Source organism: Antechinus flavipes, chromosome 4, assembly GCF_016432865.1.
Source record: "Antechinus flavipes isolate AdamAnt ecotype Samford, QLD, Australia chromosome 4, AdamAnt_v2, whole genome shotgun sequence".
NCBI lineage: Eukaryota > Metazoa > Chordata > Mammalia > Dasyuromorphia > Dasyuridae > Antechinus > Antechinus flavipes.
In genome coordinates this window covers 119,366,375-119,387,596 of record NC_067401.1, presented here as the reverse complement: position 1 = coordinate 119,387,596, position 21,222 = coordinate 119,366,375, and the positions used below count along the sequence as shown (strand labels likewise).

At 44.3% G+C, this 21,222-nt stretch overlaps 2 protein-coding genes and 1 pseudogene across 7 annotated transcripts in view; 1 reads left to right on the top strand and 2 right to left on the bottom strand.

Moving 5' to 3' along the window:
* Positions 1-19,432, bottom strand: part of LOC127559992 (tectonic-like complex member MKS1) — a 46,000-nt gene extending 26,568 nt beyond the window's left edge. Inside the window, exon 1 of one of the 2 annotated variants that reach the window (XM_051994201.1) lies at positions 19,334-19,432. The gene's annotated coding sequence lies outside the window, so the exon portion shown is untranslated. Of the gene's footprint in view, positions 1-13,364; positions 13,463-19,333 lie in introns of those variants that run through there. The other variant, XM_051994203.1, reaches the window with a different exon arrangement.
* LOC127559991 (eosinophil peroxidase-like) overlaps positions 1-21,222 on the top strand; it is an 83,544-nt gene that overhangs the window by 40,446 nt on the left and 21,876 nt on the right. Inside the window, exons 12-14 of one of the 5 annotated variants that reach the window (XM_051994193.1) lie at positions 2,509-2,746; positions 3,169-3,381; positions 3,622-4,099. The exons of 1 other annotated variant lie outside the window; for it this stretch is intronic. In XM_051994193.1, the coding sequence (XP_051850153.1) occupies positions 2,509-2,746; positions 3,169-3,370 (440 nt within the window). In that variant the 3' untranslated portion in view covers positions 3,371-3,381; positions 3,622-4,099. Of the gene's footprint in view, positions 1-638; positions 877-1,299; positions 1,513-1,752; positions 2,230-2,508; positions 2,747-3,168; positions 3,382-3,621; positions 4,100-21,222 lie in introns of those variants that run through there. 3 more of the 5 variants (XM_051994194.1, XM_051994192.1, XM_051994195.1) reach the window with 3 other exon arrangements.
* On the bottom strand, positions 4,606-19,426 carry LOC127559994 (tectonic-like complex member MKS1; annotated as a pseudogene).

The following is a 21,222-nucleotide window of genomic DNA, read 5'->3' as shown; positions in this document are numbered from 1 at the left end:
ATTGTCTGCCTAGAAGAGCAGTCAGCTGGGAGGTTTCTATTGCCCCAGTCGAGCTCCCCACTCTGCCGATCAGAGGCTGCCCAGGCTGTGCCCCCTTCCCATGCAGATTGTAAATTGTAAATAATTTAGCTGGATGTGATATTTTTTTTTTCTGTAGATGTGTTTCCAATACCTGCGGTCTTTTATTGTAGCCATTGATAAGTCTTATACAATTCTAATTGTTGCTCCAGTGTATTATAAAAATTAGATATTGCATCAGATAAATCTCTTGCATGCTTAAGTCTGTGATTCTAGAGTTGCAAAACTTTTGACACTTGTCACCTACATTATCCTTTATGTCCAATTACCTTGCAGCATAATGGTCATTAGGCACACAGCTATGGGTCAGGTGAACATAATCATACATTGTGATTACACAACCAGGTGTTCAAATTCGTGCATGCTTATTGCATAGAATTTAATGAGACTAGCAGACTTGTGGAAGGTGGCTGTGCTTTCCCGGAATAGTGAAGTTAGTACTGGAAGGCAGAGAACGCTGAATTCAAGCCCAGAGTTGGATGACCAGAACTTCTCTCTGAGAGTGAAGCTTGGTGGGAGATAAAGAGGTGGGACTGGAACTATTACCTTCTTGCTTCTAGGGTACAATGCTTGGAGGCGCTTCTGTGGGCTTTCCCAACCTCGAAATTTGGCCCAACTTGCCGGGGTTCTGAGGAACACCAATCTGGCAGCCAAGTTCATGCGTCTGTATGGGACTCCTGACAACATTGATATCTGGGTTGGAGCCGTTGCTGAGCCCCTTTTGCCTGGGGGCAGAGTAGGACCTCTCTTGGCCTGTATTTTTGAGAATCAGTTTAGAAGGGCAAGAGATGGAGACAGGTAAGTAATCTTTGTTTAAAGGAAGGAAGAGGGGAAAATTAGGTAGCACAGTGGATAGAGCACCAGCCCTGAAGTCAGGAGGACCTGAATTCAAATCTGGCCTCAGACACTTGACATTCCTGGCTGTGTGACCCTGGGCAAGTCATTTAACCCCAATTGCTTCAGCCAAAAAAACAAACAAGGAAGAAGAGAACACCAAAACTCTCACCCAAAAATTAAAGAGAGGAATGAGAGTAATTGATGGGCTTCATTTCTTTTGAATCAGAAAGACCAGGCTAAGCCCAAATGGCAATTCTGGCCCTTAGGTGGGCTTTCCATCCAAGAACAAATTTCCCACCTTCATCCCTGCTGCTAAGTATGCCTTTGAGATTTTGTGCGGTTGTTCCCTTCCACCTCACCCCACCACAACCACTTTCTTTGAAGGTTCTGGTGGGAGAATCAAGGTGTCTTTACCGAGAGCCAGCGCCAGGCCTTGAGCAGTGTCTCCTTATCTCGGATTATCTGTGACAACAGCGGCATTAACACTATCCCCCAGCGCATCTTCAGGGCCAATACCTACCCAAGGGATTTTGTGAATTGTGCGAATATCCCCCAGCTGAACCTCTCAGCCTGGAGAGAGAGATGAGGACTACGCAGGTAAAGAGAGTTTGGACTCTTCCTCTCTGCTAGTGAGCCGAGTCCCCAGGCTTCTGGAGGAGGGAAAGGACTGAGGGTCACTCTGAATGAATAGGAGAAAATCTCCTAGGGGATGACCACTGGGGCTGCTGTTGGCCAACTCCAAGATCTAGGATTTGGGTGAAAGTCAGACATTCAGATTGCCTCATTCCAGATTCGTTGGATGGCTACATTTTCAATCATTTCTGTTTATTCCCACAGAAGTCTGTCCAAGGCTCCTTCCTTGGGAACAGGGCAGTCAGAAGCATCCAGGAGGAGCAGCCCTTTCTCCATATAGTCCCACTTTTTGCTGATGCTTTCACTGGCTTCACTCTCAGAGCCAAGTTTACTGCTTAGGATTGGCAGTATGAGTTCCCTGGATACCATTAACTGCTGCCTTCTGGTATCTAGCTTTTACCCCAGGTTCCCAGATGCATGGGCCTGGGAAGTCATGCTAAGATTAACGGCTATGGATCCTGGACCTGCAGAAACCTTGAGGCCCCAGGGCAGAGATGGAGTTGGCAGTGAGTTCCCTGGCCCTGAAGTACAAAAGTCTCTTTTTCTAGATCTCCAGAGTCAGACATCTCACAATGCCACAGATTCCTGCAAGATCCCTCCTCTGGGGCTAAAATCTGTTCTTGGCCAGTGAGCCAAGTGTTACATCCTGCTTCTGTCAATAAAGCACTGTTAAAAGCATAATGGTCATTAGGCACACAGCTATGGGTCAGGTGAACATAATCATACATTGTGATTACACAACCAGGTGTTCAAATTTGTGCATGCTTATTGCATAGAATTTAATGAGACTAGCAGACTTGTGGAAGGTGGCTGTGCTTTCCCGGAATAGTAAAGTTAGTACTAGAAGGCAGAGAACGCTGAATTCAAGCCCAGAGTTGGATGACCAGAACTTCTCTCTGAGAGTGAAGCTTGGTGGGAGATAAAGAGGTGGGACTGGAACTATTACCTTCTTGCTTCTAGGGTACAATGCTTGGAGGCGCTTCTGTGGGCTTTCCCAACCTCGAAATTTGGCCCAACTTGCCGGGGTTCTGAGGAACACCAATCTGGCAGCCAAGTTCATGCGTCTGTATGGGACTCCTGACAACATTGATATCTGGGTTGGAGCCGTTGCTGAGCCCCTTTTGCCTGGGGGCAGAGTAGGACCTCTCTTGGCCTGTATTTTTGAGAATCAGTTTAGAAGGGCAAGAGATGGAGACAGGTAAGTGCTCTTTGTTTAAAGGAAGGAAGAGGGGAAAATTAGGTAGCACAGTGGATAGAGCACCAGCCCTGAAGTCAGGAGGACCTGAATTCAAATCTGGCCTCAGACACCTGACATTCCTGGCTGTGTGACCCTGGGCAAGTCATTTAACCCCAATTGCTTCAGCCAAAAAAACAAACAAGGAAGAAGAGAACACCAAAACTCTCACCCAAAAATTAAAAGAGGAATGAGAGTAATTGATGGGCTTCATTTCTTTTGAATCAGAAAGACCAGGCTAAGCCCAAATGGCAATTCTGGCCCTTAGGTGGGCTTTCCATTCAAGAACAAATTTCCCACCTTCATCCCTGCTGCTAAGTATGCCTTTGAGATTTTGTGCGGTTGTTCCCTTCCACCTCACCCCACCACAACCACTTTCTTTGAAGGTTCTGGTGGGAGAATCAAGGTGTCTTTACCGAGAGCCAGCGCCAGGCCTTGAGCAGTGTCTCCTTATCTCGGATTATCTGTGACAACAGCGGCATTAACACTATCCCCCAGCGCATCTTCAGGGCCAATACCTACCCAAGGGATTTTGTGAATTGTGCGAATATCCCCCAGCTGAACCTCTCAGCCTGGAGAGAGAGATGAGGACTACGCAGGTAAAGAGAGTTTGGACTCTTCCTCTCTGCTAGTGAGCCGAGTCCCCAGGCTTCTGGAGGAGGGAAAGGACTGAGGGTCACTCTGAATGAATAGGAGAAAATCTCCTAGGGGATGACCACTGGGCTGCTGTTGGCCAACTCCAAGATCTAGGATTTGGGTGAAAGTCAAGACATTCAGATTGCCTCATTCCAGATTCGTTGGATGGCTACATTTTCAATCATTTCTGTTTATTTCCACAGAAGTCTGTCCAAGGCTCCTTCCTTGGGAACAGGGCAGTCAGAAGCATCCAGGAGGAGCAGCCCTTTCTCCATATAGTCCCACTTTTTGCTGATGCTTTCACTGGCTTCACTCTCAGAGCCAAGTTTACTGCTTAGGATTGGCAGTATGAGTTCCCTGGATACCATTAACTGCTGCCTTCTGGTATCTAGCTTTTACCCCAGGTTCCCAGATGCATGGGCCTGGGAAGTCATGCTAAGATTAACGGCAATGGATCCTGGACCTGCAGAAACCTTGAGGCCCCAGGGCAGAGATGGAGTTGGCAGTGGGTTCCCTGGCCCTGAAGTACAAAAGTCTCTTTTTCTAGATCTCCAAGAGTCAGACATCTCACAATGCCACAGATTCCTGCAAGATCCCTCCTCTGGGGCTAAAATCTGTTCTTGGCCAGTGAGCCAAGTGTTACATCCTGCTTCTGTCAATAAAGCACTGTTAAAAGCACAATTGTCACTCTGTGTGTGCTTGGGGAAGGACATTCTCACAATCCAGGAGGGGTGGAAGGGAAGAGAGGAAATAAGTTCAGAAGGGAGAAAAGGAAGGGAAAAAGGAAGACAGAATTTAAGTGCTCTATGTGTGAGACATTAGCTATGCACAGCCTTCAGTTAAGGTGATATGGCCAATTTCTTATCCTTGGAAAAAGTGCAGAATGTCTTATTTTCTATGACTAATGGGCTGATTTGACCAGAAAAAAAGTGGTTGAAGGCCAAGAGCATTACAAATGGTTGCTGTTGTGGAATTTCCCTATTTGTTGTACCTTTTTTACCTATAGGACCCTTAACTGAACAACAAGCCCACACTGGGAGATCCTCTGAAGAATAGGATAAATACTGGGTATGAAAGGAAAAAGAAGTTAACATCTCTTAAGCAAGGCTGGCTCACCATTTCACATAGCTCTGAGGGAACATGAGTGTGCCAGTAACCTGGATGGAAAATCAGGCAAGACAACGAGATGGTGTAAAAGCAAGTTATATGTTTAAAACCTAAAAGCAAAACCAAAGCACTCAATAATGTATATGAGGTAGGTCAGACTGGGCACACCCTTGTCCATACATACCCATGCAAACCCCCAGATACAAATGCTCCTCATCACAGAGCCATACTCGGTCCCTACCCAGAAGTTCGTGAGTGCACACACACACCACCATAGACACTCTCCCATATATGCCCACCACCACCACACACAATTTGCCTGAAGCAAAAGTCAAAAAAAAGATGGTTTTGAGAGAGCCAGAACTCTGATGGTGAAAAAATCCCTGATTCATTTTACTCTCCTTCTTTTCTGGATTCCCTTGTGAGGTTGTAAAGTCATCAACTACCTCAGGCCCTGATCTGCTGCCCTGCCTGCTGCAGGGCAGGCCAGCCCAGGGCTCCCTGAAGGGACCAAGCCTGCCACAGAGTCCCTCTGCCTGTGCGGCCCTCATCCCAACAAGCTCTGGCCTTGCTGGAATTTGCTGTAATAGGATCCTGACCCAGAAGGAAGGTTGAACATTAAGCCGCAGGGCAGCCCATGGTCTTGGAGGATATGAGTGTCTGTCCTTGGTCGTTGGGGAGCACTGTGGCTGAGGCTGCTGCTGGTTGGAGGCTACAGTGCTCAGGAGCTCACCAGATCCTCAGGGAGGTTTACCTGAGCCTCCTGCATGCGGCGTCGGGCTCGCTGGAAGGCCTCTGAAAAAGTGACAGAAAAGGGGTTACTCTGCCTAACTAGGGAAGAACAGGCTTGTGTAGGAAGCCAGCATGAGGGAGAAACCTACCTAGCACATTAAAAATGTTGTTTTGCTGACTGAATCTTCCTATGCCTTCCAGCACACTCTGCATCTTCTTCCAAGTGGAGCCAGACTCCAAAAAGGCCCTGTTAAATGGAAGCACCAGAGATGGTCAGTAGAGTCTGGACCCTCTGCGCAAGTGAACAGCAAGGCCTCCAGGCCAAGGCCACTTACATGGACTGCTGTAGGCAGTTAAAGCGGAAAGTAACGCTGCCTGTTGTCTTACTTCGGAACCCAAAGCGGCTCAGACGGTCCCCCTAAAGAATAGGTGCAGAAGAGCATCAATGAGCTAACTACCTTACATTACCTCTGCCAGCAGTCATCTTCAGCTAAAGGTAGACTCTGAATTCCTAGTTTTAGGAATAGCTCCAATTTCACTAAAGAACAAAATGCCCAACACAGATGGCTGGCTTCCTGTTAAAAAATCCCTTTTTTCCCTATCTTACACCAGCAGCATTTAGGGAGGAGGGAGGAAGAAGGGAATTTTCTATTTTCTGAAGTTGGTAGCACACTTACATCTTATCTGAGAATGTAGCTGAGGCATCCTAGAACCCATGACACTACAGATAATATTGATCAGGGGAAGAAAGGGAATCATCTCTAATGCCAGAATCATGGACAAGTGAATATGGATTTTGCCCCATATTTCATTCAGAAAAATAAGTTCCCTGTATAAGGTTCATTTCCTTGGACCTAGCCAGGGAAAAACTTACCTTGAAGGTCCCTGGTATTCGCACATATGATAGGTCTTCCAATTCCAGTGAGCCCCCAATGAAAAATCTCCTCAGTTCTGCCAGAGTTCCTAACTCCACTGGCCTCCATGTTGAGGCTGTAATGGTATGAGACCCTATTTTGCCAAAGGGACAGTAAGAACATCCAATCAGACCATTGAATCAAAAAAAAAAAAAAACAGTTCTAATATATACCTTGCCAGGAGTCATGCAAACATTTGAACCAGTAAGTTCTTGAGTGGATTTTCAAAATAAGAGCTGCCTCCTTTCTCGAGGGCCGAAAACCAAGGAATTTTAGCAGAGGCACTTAAGAATTCCAACAAAGCTGAGGAAGTTAGAGCTACACCCAGTAGTCCTTAATGAAGAAGTAAAAATCACTGAGAACTTCAGAAAACCATGAAATAGTCAGAATTCAAATGTCTTCCAACTCCTAATTAAAGCACCTTAAGCCCAGAAACAGACTTACTCTTTGGGAAACCTCCAGTTCTAGGATGGGTGAACTTACCTGGTGCTGTGGGCAGTACTATGGACCCATAGCCTTCCACCCGATATCTCTGCCAGAAATCCAGCGAGATGACTTCCAAGTACAGCACAGGCCACTGAGACAGATCCTCTGGGGCACATAAGCAAACAAGAGTGGGACTCCGTGACTGCCAGGACCAGCCCTGGGTCAGGAGGCAAGGCAGTGTGCCACACTGCAAAGAACAAGGCTACTGGCATCAGAGGACTCCAGTTCAAGTCCCAACTCTGGCACGTGCAGCCTACGTGGCGCTGGGCAGGGCTTCGCCCTACGGGGCCTCAGTTTCTTCATGTGAAAATAAAGGGCCGATGACCATGGTGGTCCCCGCTGGCTCTAAACCCACAGGCCCACGACCAACTTACCAAGAGCTTCAGTGTCATGGAAGAACGAAGCCTCAAATGTGAAAGGGTAAGAGAAGTACGCCACTTCGTCCTGGAGGGACAGAAGGCTCATCATCAGGCCACATGAGGTCTCATAGAGCACAGTAGCAGCCTCCCTGGGAACGTCTCCACCATAACCATGCAAAGGGGAATAGCTTCCTATACAAACTACGCCACTGATGGTTTCATTTTTGGTCCTAGTCCTTTTGGTCCGTTGGGTCCCCCAGCACAAGGCCTGTCACATGGCTGGGGCTCACTATGGACTCATGGTCAAGAGCTCATGACTCGGCTCTGCATGCATCCCTGTGCTATATATCTGCCTGATAAAGGAAGGGAGGGCTTCAGCTGCAATCCCCAAAGCAGATATTCAGCAGGGCTCCAAAGACTGGCCTTTTTCTTTCTCCTTACCATTCCCACTGATTTGGTAACACAAGTCTGTGTTACTCCCGAGAGCTGCTGATATGATGGACTTGACCAGTCTAGGAACCAAAGACCAGAAAGCAGTTAGTTCCCTAGAACCTTCAGAACAGTGAAGTAGCCTAGAGGAAGACAAAGCACCTGGAAGAATCGTGACAGCTCTCAGTGGAAGCCTGGGATAAAGCCAAGGGAACTTTTTGGGTCCTAGCTCAGTTCAGCTATTATGTTCTGGGAACAGTGCCAGGTACAGGGATAATGATGATAATAACAGTGACTAGCATTTATATAGGACCTTAAGGCTTGTAGAGTATTTTACCAATGTTATCTTAATTTATCCTTATAACAACCTGGGAGGCAGGTGCTGTTATCACTCCCATTTTATAGGTGAGGAAACTGAGACAGATTAAAATGACTTGCTCAGTGTCACACAGCTAGTAAATGTCTGAGTCTGCATCTGAACTTCAGATTTCCTGGCTCCAAGTCCAACATTCTACTCACTGTACCCCCTTGCTGCCTAAAGATGCAAAGGTTTTATCCCCAAGAAGTTTGAGTAGACCTGTACTTTCTGGCAAAGTTCCTGCTCAGATCTATGCTATTAAATAGTCACTTTGAAAAAAGGGAAGAGGACATGAAACCAGTCATTAGACACCCTTATCTGTCCCAAGCCACTGGCCCCAGGGGGCAATGAGCTCAACAATGGGCTTCGCCTAAAAGCTCTTATCACAGCTAAAGACAAAGTGAAGGGAAAGTACATATCAGCACCTATTTTGTCTGTATTTTGAATTAAGTGGCAACATGAGTCTTTCCCAGTGGAAAACCATGCCATAAACTGGTTGATTACAGAATTACTTACATTCAGGCAACTCCACAAAGAAGTGCACATAAAGATTGTCATATTCATAGCCTTGGGCTGAAACTGAAAAGAGAGTTAACAGTGAAGAGGGACCTTGGGGGAATTATTTCAGCATGTTATACTCCTCCCCTCAAGGGGAACATCAGCAGGTCTGCAATATAGTCCTAATCATAAGCAACTCTTCAGGTTAACAAACAGGCCTAATGCTTTAGCCCAGGGAAAACTCAGTGCCCCAGAACAGCAGCATCACTGACCATCACAGCAATTCTTAAGGTATGATGGCTCACCCACAATGTCAAGTGCTGCCTAAGCATGAAGGACCACATAATGATCACAGAAGATTCATGCAAAGTTTTAAGACTTGGGAAAACACCACAGAGTATCCTCACAACAACAGCATGAGATGACCGCTTTAGGGATTCCTGTCCCCATTTTAGAGATGAGGCAGCTAAGGCACTATGACTTACTCTCATAATTACAGAATGACCAAGTGAAGGGATGACGATCAAACCCAGGGCTCTCCTGGCTCCAAGTCTAGTAGTCTCTCTGCTCTACCATATACTTTCAAGATACTTACCCACCTCTCCATTAACAAAAAGCCGCAGGGAGCCAGGAACAGCCTAAGAGAGTAGAGAAAAGATTGGAAAGTCCTAGAAAATGCTGTCCAATAATCAGGATCCCACATGCGGGGTACCATAGACACAAACTATTAAGGCAAAAGGGCCTTAGAACTACCACCTAATCCCAGGTATCAGGACCTGGGGCAGTAGGGTGGCAGTGACTACTACCTCCTACTAATGTACTGTTCTCTTATCTCTGGAAAATGAGGGGGGAAAAAAAGCATAGAAGGCCAGTCAAAGAGATAAAAGAGATGTGGTAGACTAATAAAAACCAGTCAATGACAGCAATAGCAGATGCCCGCTGAGGTACAATAGAGAATAAAGCACACAAGCATCCTGTTTTCCTTGGACAGCAGTGGGCAGGAAATCTGCAGTGGATCAGACCCACGAGAAAACTATCTACTCCTGTAGACTTAAATTTAAGATTCAGAGCCAGAAAAGAACTCAGCAATTCTCTAGTCCACTTACTTTTATTTCACACTTTTATTTATTCCTTGGGTATGTCTTTGATCACTGTGGGTCTCAGTTTCCTTCATTAAGGAATGCATATGCAGGGAGTAAGTAAAAGTAGTGAGATTTAATCCCAGATCTTCTAACTCAAAACCCTTTCTATTCTTCCATGAAGCCAGACTTAAAAGCAAGGCTTCTTGGCAGAGAATGAAAAGATCCCAATACAGACAATTTAACCTGTTTTTGGTTAACAGTCAAGGAGCTGCCCTTCGATGGTGCTGACATCACTTCCCATTTCCTGGCACTTGAAAGAAAAATGCTCAGAAGGTGTGACAAGCATACACTTGATAAGTCATAGTCATCCTGCACTAAATTCATGCAATTAGTTGTACTGCAAGGAAGTAGGCTACTCACCATCTCAAAATCAGAACCCACTAGACTGCTGAGATACTCCTTGTGCCGGCCATAGAGCTGAAGAAACAAAGCCAAAAAACAGACACTTATCCCCTTTCCTCCTTTTGTCTCTGGCTCTTAGCTCTGACCAGTAAAGGAATGAGAAATAACCAAGGGGGAAGGCAGGGAAAACTAGCTGACCATACACCTGGCCCTAATTCTGTGGCTCAGTCCTACATTACAACTGGGAAGAAGAAAAACTACTGGCCCCACCCTTGGACACAGCCTCAACTCCCAGTGTTCGAGGCCCACCCTAGAGAGCTTTGGCAACAGGGACCTTACATCCTTGAACACACGCTGCTCCCGTTCTTCTTCCTCTCGCTGTGCAGGGGAGGATACATTCTTAATTGTGTACTTCCACAGCTCCTGCTTCTCCCTTCAGTTACAATTCTGCTCGGATTACACCATGAAGAAAAGTCAGAGCAAAGACATTAAGTCTGGACAAAGCAGATGTGATCTCTTAGCTCTAATCTACTATGTTTGCCTGAAACAGCTTGAGGAGTGGAGGAGTGCTGAAGTAGAGAGGCAAAATGGAAGGATAGCAAGTATCTAGTAGCTTAATTTGCACCTTCCACCTTGGTTGTCAGGAAGTATGTGACAATTTAGGGAACAAGATCTGACCCTCAGCTTAATTTCATCCATTCTTTGAAATAAAATTGCTCCAAGGAAAGAAGTTCAAGAGACACAGACAAGTAGGACAGTTTGTTGTCTATTATTGTGTTAAACATAATATTTACTCAAAAATACTATCACAGAATGTCACAGTTTCATATATAGTCTTCTTTTCCATATTGTCTATTGAAATCTTATGGTTGATAAATGAATAATAAAAAAGGTTTTTTAAAATACTGCTCTAGTTAATGCCCCTGGGGCAGGCTATTCCATTAAAAGTAGAGCCTCTAAAAAGTGAACATCAGAAAGGAATTAAGACTGTAAAATATCAGCTTTTAGCATCAAAAAATGAAGAGAAGGAAAAAGATTTTAGCCCACTAAAACTCTCCTCAACAGTCCTTCCATTTTTCCTTACCTGTAAGGTCCCCTGTTGTCTGTGAAATCTGGTTTCACTGTGATCACTCCGTTGCTGTCCACTTTCAGAGTACAGAGGACTTGCTCATAATCCCTCTGACCAAGCCTATAGATCAGGAAATTAGGATTCATGCTTAGGAGGCTAACAGCAGTACCAAAGATAGAGGGGTAGGACATTGGAAGGTCTGGGGACAGGTAAGGGGCAGTTCCCTTTCTCCCTTGGAGTCTAACTACTACTACTACAATGAATGATCTTCCAAAACAAAACAAAAAGGTAAGACTGTATCCCACTACTTACAACAATGACAAAGACAAATATTATAGGAGAAGGAAGGAGAGGGCAGGGATCTGGGCAGTGTGGTCAGAGGTCTCACTCACTTTCCATAGGGTCCCAGATCCGCCATGATGTACATAGTCTGAAGCGGGGTGTTGATGACATGATTGCTTTTAATGAATTCTTCTGATGGTTCCCAGGTGATGATTCGGGACTTGAGGATACCACCTTCCCTGGGGGGACATCACACAAACACTGCCCTCCCTAGTCCTAGAAAGCTGGAAAGGGCTACCCGTTCTACTTTAGGACAACTCTGTTTCTTTCTGCCATTAAGCCTAGAGCTATCTTTTGATATTTCTACTCTTTGGTAACCAAACAGAATAAATATAGTCTCTCTTCTATGTGACATTTCAATTACTTCACAGAAAGCTCTTATGGCCCACTCTAAGTCCTTTCTTTTCTAAGTTAAACATTCCCTGTTCCTTTTTACCAAGTCCATTATGAAATGACCTCCAGGCCCTCTGCCTCCCTGGCTGCTGTTGTTGGGTCTGATGCTTCACCTCACAGCTAAAGGAAGGCCTTCCTAAAATGTGGGCTCCAGGAGGGAATAGGCTAATCTAGACTTGGTCTGCTCAGGGCAGCAGGGTGGTCCCTCTCTTATTTCATTAGACTCAGGAAGATAAAGGAGACTGAGGGGGGCAAGTGAGCCCACGTCCCACCAGCGCCTGCTCACACTCACAGTCCTCGTCGATCCTGACGGCGACGCCTGACATTCGCCATCCGCTCAACCAGGAAGGAGGGTACCTCACTGTCCGAGGTGGTCATTTTCTGAGAATGCTGGGAAAAGAGAACAGCCGTGTATCCCTCACCTACACATGATGACTTCAGGCTGAGCAACCAAGGGAATGTTCTTGTTTCTGTTCCCAATCCCAAGACCTGCATCTAGAAAGCAGCCACCCCACAACCACCAACAAACACCACAAATGATCTCCCCTTGGCTTCATCTTGCCTCATAAGGAAGGCAACCCTGGAGCCCTCTTAACTAAGCTTGAACTATGCTGATATAATCAGTTTGCATTCTCTGAGCACGTGCCAACTAGAAGTTACCCAGTTAACACACTATTTCATTAGAAAATGGGGAAAGTCATCTAAGGATAAAAACCTCTTGAAAGTATCTAGGCACAAATATTGAGCATTATCCACATTTTAATTTGGTTTTCATGAAGAAAATATGCAGGATCCACACCAGACAATTCATGTCCTACTTCACTGCTTTCTTGGAGATGGTATTTGATTCACCCAACACCATTTACTCAACTGTATACCGAGCACTCCATCTGACACCCCCAGATATATGGCAGATGGGAAAGAGCACTGGATTTGGGTCAGAGCTGAGATGGAGTTCTAGCTTTGCCACATGCTAGTCCGGGACAGTCACTTAATCTCACTCTCACTCTCAATGAGCCTCAGTTTCCTCTTTCATAATATAAAAATAACTCTCTGCCTTCTGGGACAGTTGTGAGAAAAATGCTTTGTGAATGCTCACACATGCACAGTGTGCACAGCACATAGTACATTCATGAGCACACATGCACGCAGCAACATGTGCACTCATGCACACCGTAATATGCACTCCTGCACACAACACACATGTGCACATGCATGCACACAGTACACTCATGCACACACATACACATGCACACAGTGCACTCATGTACACATAAATACATGCACACACATACAATACACATGCACACATGTGCACTCATGCACACACACGATAAATGAAAAAAAAAATCCCCACACAACATGCTAAGAAGCACAAACTCAGTGCACTGACATCAGTTGTAAACTGCAGGCTAGACAGAGCATCCCAGTTCTTCTGGACTATTCTCTTAAATGACCAAATACAATGCGGACTCGACAGTCGAGAGAAAGGCTGAACATCTGAGGGACTTCCACACTTGGGCCTTTATATTGGTTCCCCCGAACCCTCTAGACGCAGGATCAGCATTACTAGGGAAGAGGAGCAGTAGCCATCCCCTTGCAAATGGGAGTCCTGTGGCTGCCAGCCCAGAGCAGGAGACACCAGGCTCTAGTCAAGTACATCGCAGCGGACAGAACAGGAGCACCTCATGTCCCTCCAGGTTTGGGATCTCTACCCAGGACAAAGGAAAGGAAAAGAGGAGGCAAGTTTGGAGAGAGCAAAATGAAAAACGTACCTCCTCCAAGTTGGTGTAGCGATCAGAATCAGTGTAGGTAAAGATGCGGCGATTTCTCCTGCCACCAGAAGCCTCCAGCTTTAAGATCTCCTGGCGATATTGATGATCCAATGGGGTTTGACAGGCTGACTCATTCTGGTACAAGTCCACCTCAAACTTCCAATGCAGGAGAAAGAGAACAAGTAACCCTTGAGAAAACCCTCAAATGAAGTTCATGTTGTTTCTCATCCAAATTGATCCCACAGAATTTATTCTGCTCGGCACATTTACATTGTTAACTCTCAGTTATTCAGGCTAAAGAATATGAATAGAACAGAAATAATGTTGCTGCTGAAAGACAAGTACACCTAATACATTGCAGGCAGAGCAAATGTAAATTGGTCCCAGCTGCAAAAACAATTAGGATTATTCTTGAAATAGTTACTAAGATAAATATATCTTTTGCTGCAGAGTACTTGATGCTAGGTAAAAATTTCAAGGAACACAAAGGAAGAAAAGTATCATTTACACCAAGATATTCAAAGCAGAACTTTTTTTGGGAGGCAGGCAAAGAGATGGAAACCAAAGCAGCTGTCCAAGGATAAGAGAATGGCTAAACAAATTGTGCTGCATGAATGTTACAGAGTGTTATTTTTGACATATGAAGTGATGGATAGGGAGAATTCAGAAAAGTATGAGGATTAAAATTAAGTTGAATCAAGAGAACAATATACACAATGACTACAACCATATCAACAGAAAGAACAAAAGACCAAAAGTGAACCATATATAATTATTATTCAAATGCTTATAATGATTAAATATGGGTAATGAGAAGAGGTAAAGATAATGAATCTGCCTTCTTGCAGAGATAGGTGACTACAGGTATGGAATGGTGCATACATTGCCAGACACAACCGATGTGTTGGTCAGTTTTACTGAAGATCTTTTCTTTTTCTTCGTTTTTTGATTTCTGTCAGATGGGGGCATTCTGCTGGGAAAGGGAGCAGGGTCTGAGTGACTTGCCCAAGATCACACAGCCAGGATGTGTCAGAGGCAGGGCTTACACTCAGGTCTTCCTGAGTCTGGGACTAGCCCTCTATGCACTATACCATGCTGCTTCTCCCTGGGAGATAAATGTGAGGTAAAAACAAAAGGCATCAATAAAACTTAGATATATTTTTTTGTTAAAAATAAAAAAGAACAGAGGACAAGATATAGATGTGTAAAATCTCAGATCATCCCCAAACTTGGATTGAGTGAAGACTTTTGAGCTTCCTCTTTATCTTGCTCTTCCCTTGGAGCTGCTCATCAGAGCAACTTCATCAGAAGTACTGATGAGGGAAGGAAATACAAGTTTCCTTGCTTTTCACTCTCCCTCCTATGGGGATAATGAGAAAGAAAAGGAAAGGGAAAAACAAGGAACCTCATGTGAGAATAAGTAGAAGGAACTGGGCAAATTTAGCCTGAAGAAGAGAAGATTCAGAACATTCTCAAGCACTTATGGAAAAAGGACTAGGCTTGTTCAACTGGACGTGGCCAGGAACAAATGGGTGGAAGTCCCAAAAAGCAAACTTAGGCTGGATGTCAGGAAAAACTTCCTCCCAATGAGGGCTGTGCCAATGGGGGAGGATCTTGGGAGAAAGAAGGGTCTCCAAGCAAAGGCTAGCCAGCCACTTGTGGGCTTTCCTTGTATATGGGTTGGACTAGAAGTCATAGACAGCAATGGCTGTCTCTGCAGACAGTCAACTGTCATGGCTGTGAAGAGAGACAGGGAGAAATGGAAGCCAGAGACTTACCTGACTAAAGAGTTTCTCCTGCCAACCAATCACCACTTCTTCTTCATCCTCTCCCTTTCTCAAATGCTCACCTGCAAGACAAGCAAAGAAGCCCCCTGCTTCCCCTCTTCCACTCCTGGAGAGGGCAGCTGAGCCCGTGTGCTTGTTTCTCCTGCAAGACTCTCAACAGGCCATGACTTAGCAATACCCCTGGGAACAGGAGCTTCTCTCCTGTTTCTCACTCCCCAAGTTTTAGCTCAAATCTGACAACAGGAGATAAACTTCAATGATGAGTGCTAAACACCACCATCTTGGCCCTCCTCAAATTGCTCCTTTATTCTGGAGAATCCCAGCCCCTTGAGCTTATGAGATCAAGCCCAGAGCTAAAATCCCTGAAGAAGCAGCATAGTACATCCAGAAAGAAAGGACCGAGAAGGAACTGAGGGATGGCATAGCAATTACTTTTTAAAAGAATCCAATCCAATCTATTCTAACCTTTTTCAAAGATAAAAATTTCCTCAAAAGCTCAAAAAAAAGCTCAAAATGTCTAAGACACTCATCTGGGGAGAGTAGGGGAGAGGATAGGAGGAAAGGTTAAAAGGAGGGAAACAAGAAGGTGGAAGTTAAAGAATCAGATTTAGAGCTGAAGAATCCTTTATCACCTCATTAAGGGATTCTTAACCTTCCTTGTGTTATGAACTTCTCGGGCAATTTAGTGAAGTCTATGGACCTAATTTCTCAGAATATTTTTAAATGCCTCAAGTAAAATACAAAAGATTACAAGAGAAATAAATTTAATTGAAATAGTTATCAAAATATTTTTTAAAGTTTGTGTACTTTTTAAAGTTCAGAACCCCTCATCTAGTCCGATTCCTTTTTGATAGATAAGGCCAAGAGAAGGTAGTAAAGAGAAAAGCCAGACACAGAAGTTAGGGCCTGCGACTCCAAATCCAAAGTTCTTTCCACTTCACCATTTGTGCTTCCTCCTCCCCTGGGGAATTTTTATAAAAGAAAGAAGAAAACAAGAATCTAGTTATTAATAGTGTTTCTCCTCCACTCTTTGGCCAATGAAAATAAGAAAGGAAGAGTCTAGTTATTTAATAGTGTTTCTTCTCCATTCTTTGGCCAATTAAAATTTCAGATGTGTGCTACATAGGCAGCTCCCAATTGTTAATAATCTAGAAGTTAATTATTTGGAAATTGGAACTCACTTTTCTATAGAAATGTTAAAAGTGGCAGTTAATATTCTCTTGGTTCCACAAAATCCATTTAACCGGTAACACAGGCCTCAGTTTTCTCATTTGTAAAATGAGAAAGTTGGGCAAGATTGCCTTAAAGTCCCTTCTAGTTCTGAATCTCTGATCATACAGCACATTTACTCTGCAACAGTGTTTGGGGGACTTGGGGAAGTCCCCCTTCGGAAATGGTTCTCCTTTTTGTCTCAAGTGGTAATTTTAGACAGATTTCCCCATAAAAAACAATGTTTAGAATGATGATTAAATGTGTTTATGTTACTGGTTAAATGGATTTTGTGGAACAAAGAGAATATTAACTGCCACTTTTAACATTTGGTCGTAACTGCTCTGTAAGGCAGATGATTTGTAGAAGAGAATATCCATTCTCAGGAATGGGCAATCCATCATTCCACAAAAGAGACTAGAAAGGACCATAAGTAGGCAGTAGCATGTGCTCTGACAAGTTCTAGAGTGGTGGTACAGAAGATCCTCTGTTCAGATGTCCTCTTCAATTGCCTCTCTCCCACCTCTCCAATCTTCTTCCTCCTTCCACCTTGATGGAGTGATTTCAATCCAGCATCGTTGGTCTCCCTACTGATCCTTGACAAGATACTGCTCCTCCTGTCTCCACGCAGTGTCACTGCTGGTCATCTCTGTCTCCTGGCTTCTTTTAAGTTTCTACTGAAATCCAACTTTCTACAGGAGGTCTTTCCCCAAGCCCCTTAATTCTAGGGCCTTCCCACTGTGATTATCTCCAAATTTGCCTGTGTGTAACTTGTCTGTTGTTTTCATGTTGTTTCCTATTAGACTGTGAACTCCTTGAGAGCAAGGGCTCTCTCTTTTGTTTTTCTTGTATGCCCCATGTTTATCACAATGCCTGGCAGAGAGTAGTTGATACTTAATTGTTGTTGGTCCTCCCTTCTTGAAAAGGACCACAACATCAGGGAGGAGATGCCATGACATGCAAGTGAGTTGGATTTAAGTGAGGGAGAGTGTGCAAGGTCACTTTTCCCTCCAGAGCTTTCTGGGTCTAGGAGCCAGATAGAGATCAGGAGGACTGGAAATGGCCCTGGATGAAGTGGAAGACCTTGACTTTTTTAAGCTAAGTCTTTAACAGGTTTCAGTTTGACTGCCTTAATCAATGAATGGGCAATTGATGCTTAATAAACGTATACTGACTAACTGATTAGATTATGGTATAAGTGCCTAGAACTATATAGAACTTATAGAACTAGAACCCATTCAGAACTCTTTTGGTAAAAATATATTTCCCCTTTCCTCTCCCTGCTCAAATCCTCTATGGGGAAGCAAATCAGAGCAGCCAACCTCCTCAAAGTTATAAAGTCCTCAGGAGGCCAGGAGAAGAGCAGAGAATTCAAGAACTAGATTCCCTTCCTGGAAAGTATGAGGAAGGTAAACAGCAATGGTTACTCTCAGACCTCAAATACCACCTACTGCCAATATCCTCCCCAAATTCCCAAGCAATTAAATCATACTATTGATACATACTGGCTGATGTTGGTGGGTTAAAGGTACCCAGGTCGATAAGGTCATTTACTAGCTGGGGAGCAGACTGGTAGAGGAGGAGGTTACATGAGGAGACTCTCTGGAGATGAACTCTGATAAAGAGAAATAGAGAGAAAAACTTAGTACAAAAAACACAATGACTGGGTGATTCTATCACAGAGCTGGAAAAGAGTTCCATCAATGGGAGTGGGCAGCTAGGGAAGGCAAGACTTTGCAGGGAGGGAGGGCAGAAGTAAAAGGTTAAAGCAAAGTCGGTGATTGGGGGGTTGGGGGGAAGAATGCATAATAGCATACTCAGAAATCCTGGTAGAAAGCAGCCTCGAGGAAGTTACCTCAGTGAGAAGAAAGTGTGTCTGTGATTAGGTATGAGGGAGAATGATTCTCAGAGAAGGAATGTCTATACAGTGAGCCCCAAAGAACATGAGATGGGAACCATGTAACTACAGAATGTAAGAACTGGGAGGGGGGCTCAGAAATCTAGACCAACCATCTCATGTTGCAAAGGAAACTGAGGCTCAAAGGGGAAGAATGGTTTGAGTTCCTACAACGGGGCCCCATTAGAATCCAGGTCTCCAGACTCCAGAATGCTCCACTGTGGCTCAGATTCTGGACAGCTAGATTCTAAACTCTGCTTGGCAGTTATTGTGGGGATTTCCCCACCTTTTCACACACCACACCCCCAGATGAAGAAAACAGACTTTATTTCAGGGCTTAAAGCTAGAGGGAATCTTACACTCAATTCAAGGAGCACTTTTATCACATGTTCCTTTTTTCTGGGTGCAAATTCTCTGAAAACAGGCCTTGTTCTCCCGCGGCTTCCCTAAAGAACCCCTGCCCCGACTTCCCTGTTTGACTAACGTACAATGATTAATAACAGGGTCAGGCTGAGAGACTCCATCCAGTCTTACCGAAGTTCTAACCCAGCCTCAGAAATTTACTAGCTATGTGACCTTGGGCAAGTCACTTAAAAAAAAACTGCCTCAGTTTCCCCCTTTGTAAAAGAGGGATAATAAAAGTACCCATCTTCCAGGGTTGTCGTGAGGATAAACGAGATAAAAATTGACAATTTTTTACTTAGCACAGAGCCTGACACACAGGAAGCGCTATATAAATGTGTATATAAATTAACATTATATATGCATTTGCATATAAAGTTGGCTATTATTGTTATCACCGTGATTGATGATGATGTCTTGTGAAGTACCAGACACGGTTAGCATTTGGGCTGAAGGGGACCTCAGAGGCTGGAGTCCGACCTCCCCGTTGGACCTGAACTGTCAGGGCAAATGACGTGCCTAAAAGCACGAGGCAGAGCGGGCGGAACTCGAACCCGGGGCTTCCCTACCCACGTAGTCCAGTTCGGACGCGCCACAGATGCTACGGAATGGGGCGGGAGGACAGGCGGCCTTGGAGGCAGAGAGGGAGGCAAGGGGCGAGGGGAAGCCGGTACCGGAGCCGAAAGTTGCGCACGGGGTCCCGCGAGCGATACACGGCCTCCCCGGTGTCGGTACTCCAGCCCGAGTCCGCCATGGCTACTGCTCTGCTGCGCCTGCGCGAGGAAAACGCGCGCTCGCGCGCCCTCGGTTCCCCTGGCAACGGGGCACGCCGGGAGAAGCCCGGCGCAGCGCGGGGTGATGATGTCATCCCAGGTCTGGAACTACTGGCTGACTTTCTGTTTCCTCTAAAACTGACTTGCGAGGCAGGCGCCTGCCCACGGAAGCGCTCTCCCGGAACAGCCGCTCTCTATCCGGGAGCGCGAACTAGAATCCCGAGAAGGGCGGTCTGTCAGGTCCCAGGGGACCCAGATCTGTTGTCACTGTACTCAAAGGCAAATTTGTACGCAGCTGCCTAATGCAGCCACATAAATTCTCCTGTTAGCTCTGTTCCCAAATACCTATCTCTTTGTGTCAGGAGGAGGTGAATACTGTTTTCCTTCTTTTGTAAATGTGGTTTCTCAGTGAATTGATCAGAGTTCTCAAGTCTTTCGAAGTTCTTTTTCTCTATAATGCTGTTATCATTGAGAATAATAAATGTCCTCCTCCTTCCGCTCAATTTCCTCTAAATCAGTTCATATTATATTTTCCCAATTTCCTCTGAAAAGTCTCTTTCATTACTCCTTAGGGTGCACAATATATTCCTATACTACAGTTTGTTAGGCCATTTCCCAGTAAGATCACCTCCTTAAGTTTCCACTATTTAGCTACCATGAAAAAGCTACGATAAATATTTCTGTACATCTAGATTTTTTTCCTCTTTGATTTCTTTGTAGTAGAGGCCCAAACTATACAGCGAGGTCAAAGAGTACGCAGAGTTTGAAAACTTTCTGAATAGTTCTATACTGTTTTCAGAATGGCTGCAAGAATTCATAGCTCCATCAACAATTCATTAGTGTGCCTACTGGAGGCCGCTAAGCGGCTAGAATGCTGGGCCTGGTGTCAATCCTGCCTCAGTCACTTATTAGTTGTGTGACTTGGAGCAAGTCAGTCTCTGTTTGCCTCCATTTCCTCACCTGTAAAATGAGGATAATAATAGTACCTACTTATCAGTGTTGTTATAACTCTCAAATGAGATAATAATCATAAAACAGCACAGTGGCTGGCACATTGTAAGTGCTATGTAAATGTTAGTTATTATTATTTTCCTATAGTTCCTCCAAAATGTGTCATTTCCTATTTTTATCATCTTTCTCAGTCAGATAGAGATGAGTTGGGGTCTCAAAGTTGCCTTAATTCACATTTATTTATTTATTAGAGATTTAGAGGATTTTTTCATATGATTGTTTACTACTTAGATTTATTCTCTCTTTTCATATCTCTTGATAATTTATCTATTGGAAAATGGCTCTTACTCTTAATGTGTTTCTTTAAAATCTTAGATATGTGGCTTTTATCAGAGAAGCTTATTGCAAAGATTTATTCCCAGTTACCAATTTCCCCTCTAATTTTTATCATATTCATCTTGCTTACACAAAAACTTAAATTTTCTAGAATCAAAATTGCTTATTTTATCTTATAAGCCTATTCTATCCCTTATTTAGTGATAAATTATTCCTCTGTCTGTTAATCCAAAAGGTAATTTCTTTGATCCTCCAATTTGTTTGTGATGTAATCTTTTATATCTGGTTTATATATCCATTTGGAGTGTATCTTGGTGGATGATGTGAGATGTTGGTCTAAAACTAATTTCTACCAAATTGTTATACAGTTTTCCCAGCAGTTTTTGTGAGTTCTTCCCTCAGCAAGACTTTGGGCTTATCAAACATCAAGTTACTGTGTAAATTTACTTCTGCATGTTGTTTACCTAATCTGTTTTACTGATCTACCTTTCTACTTTTTAACC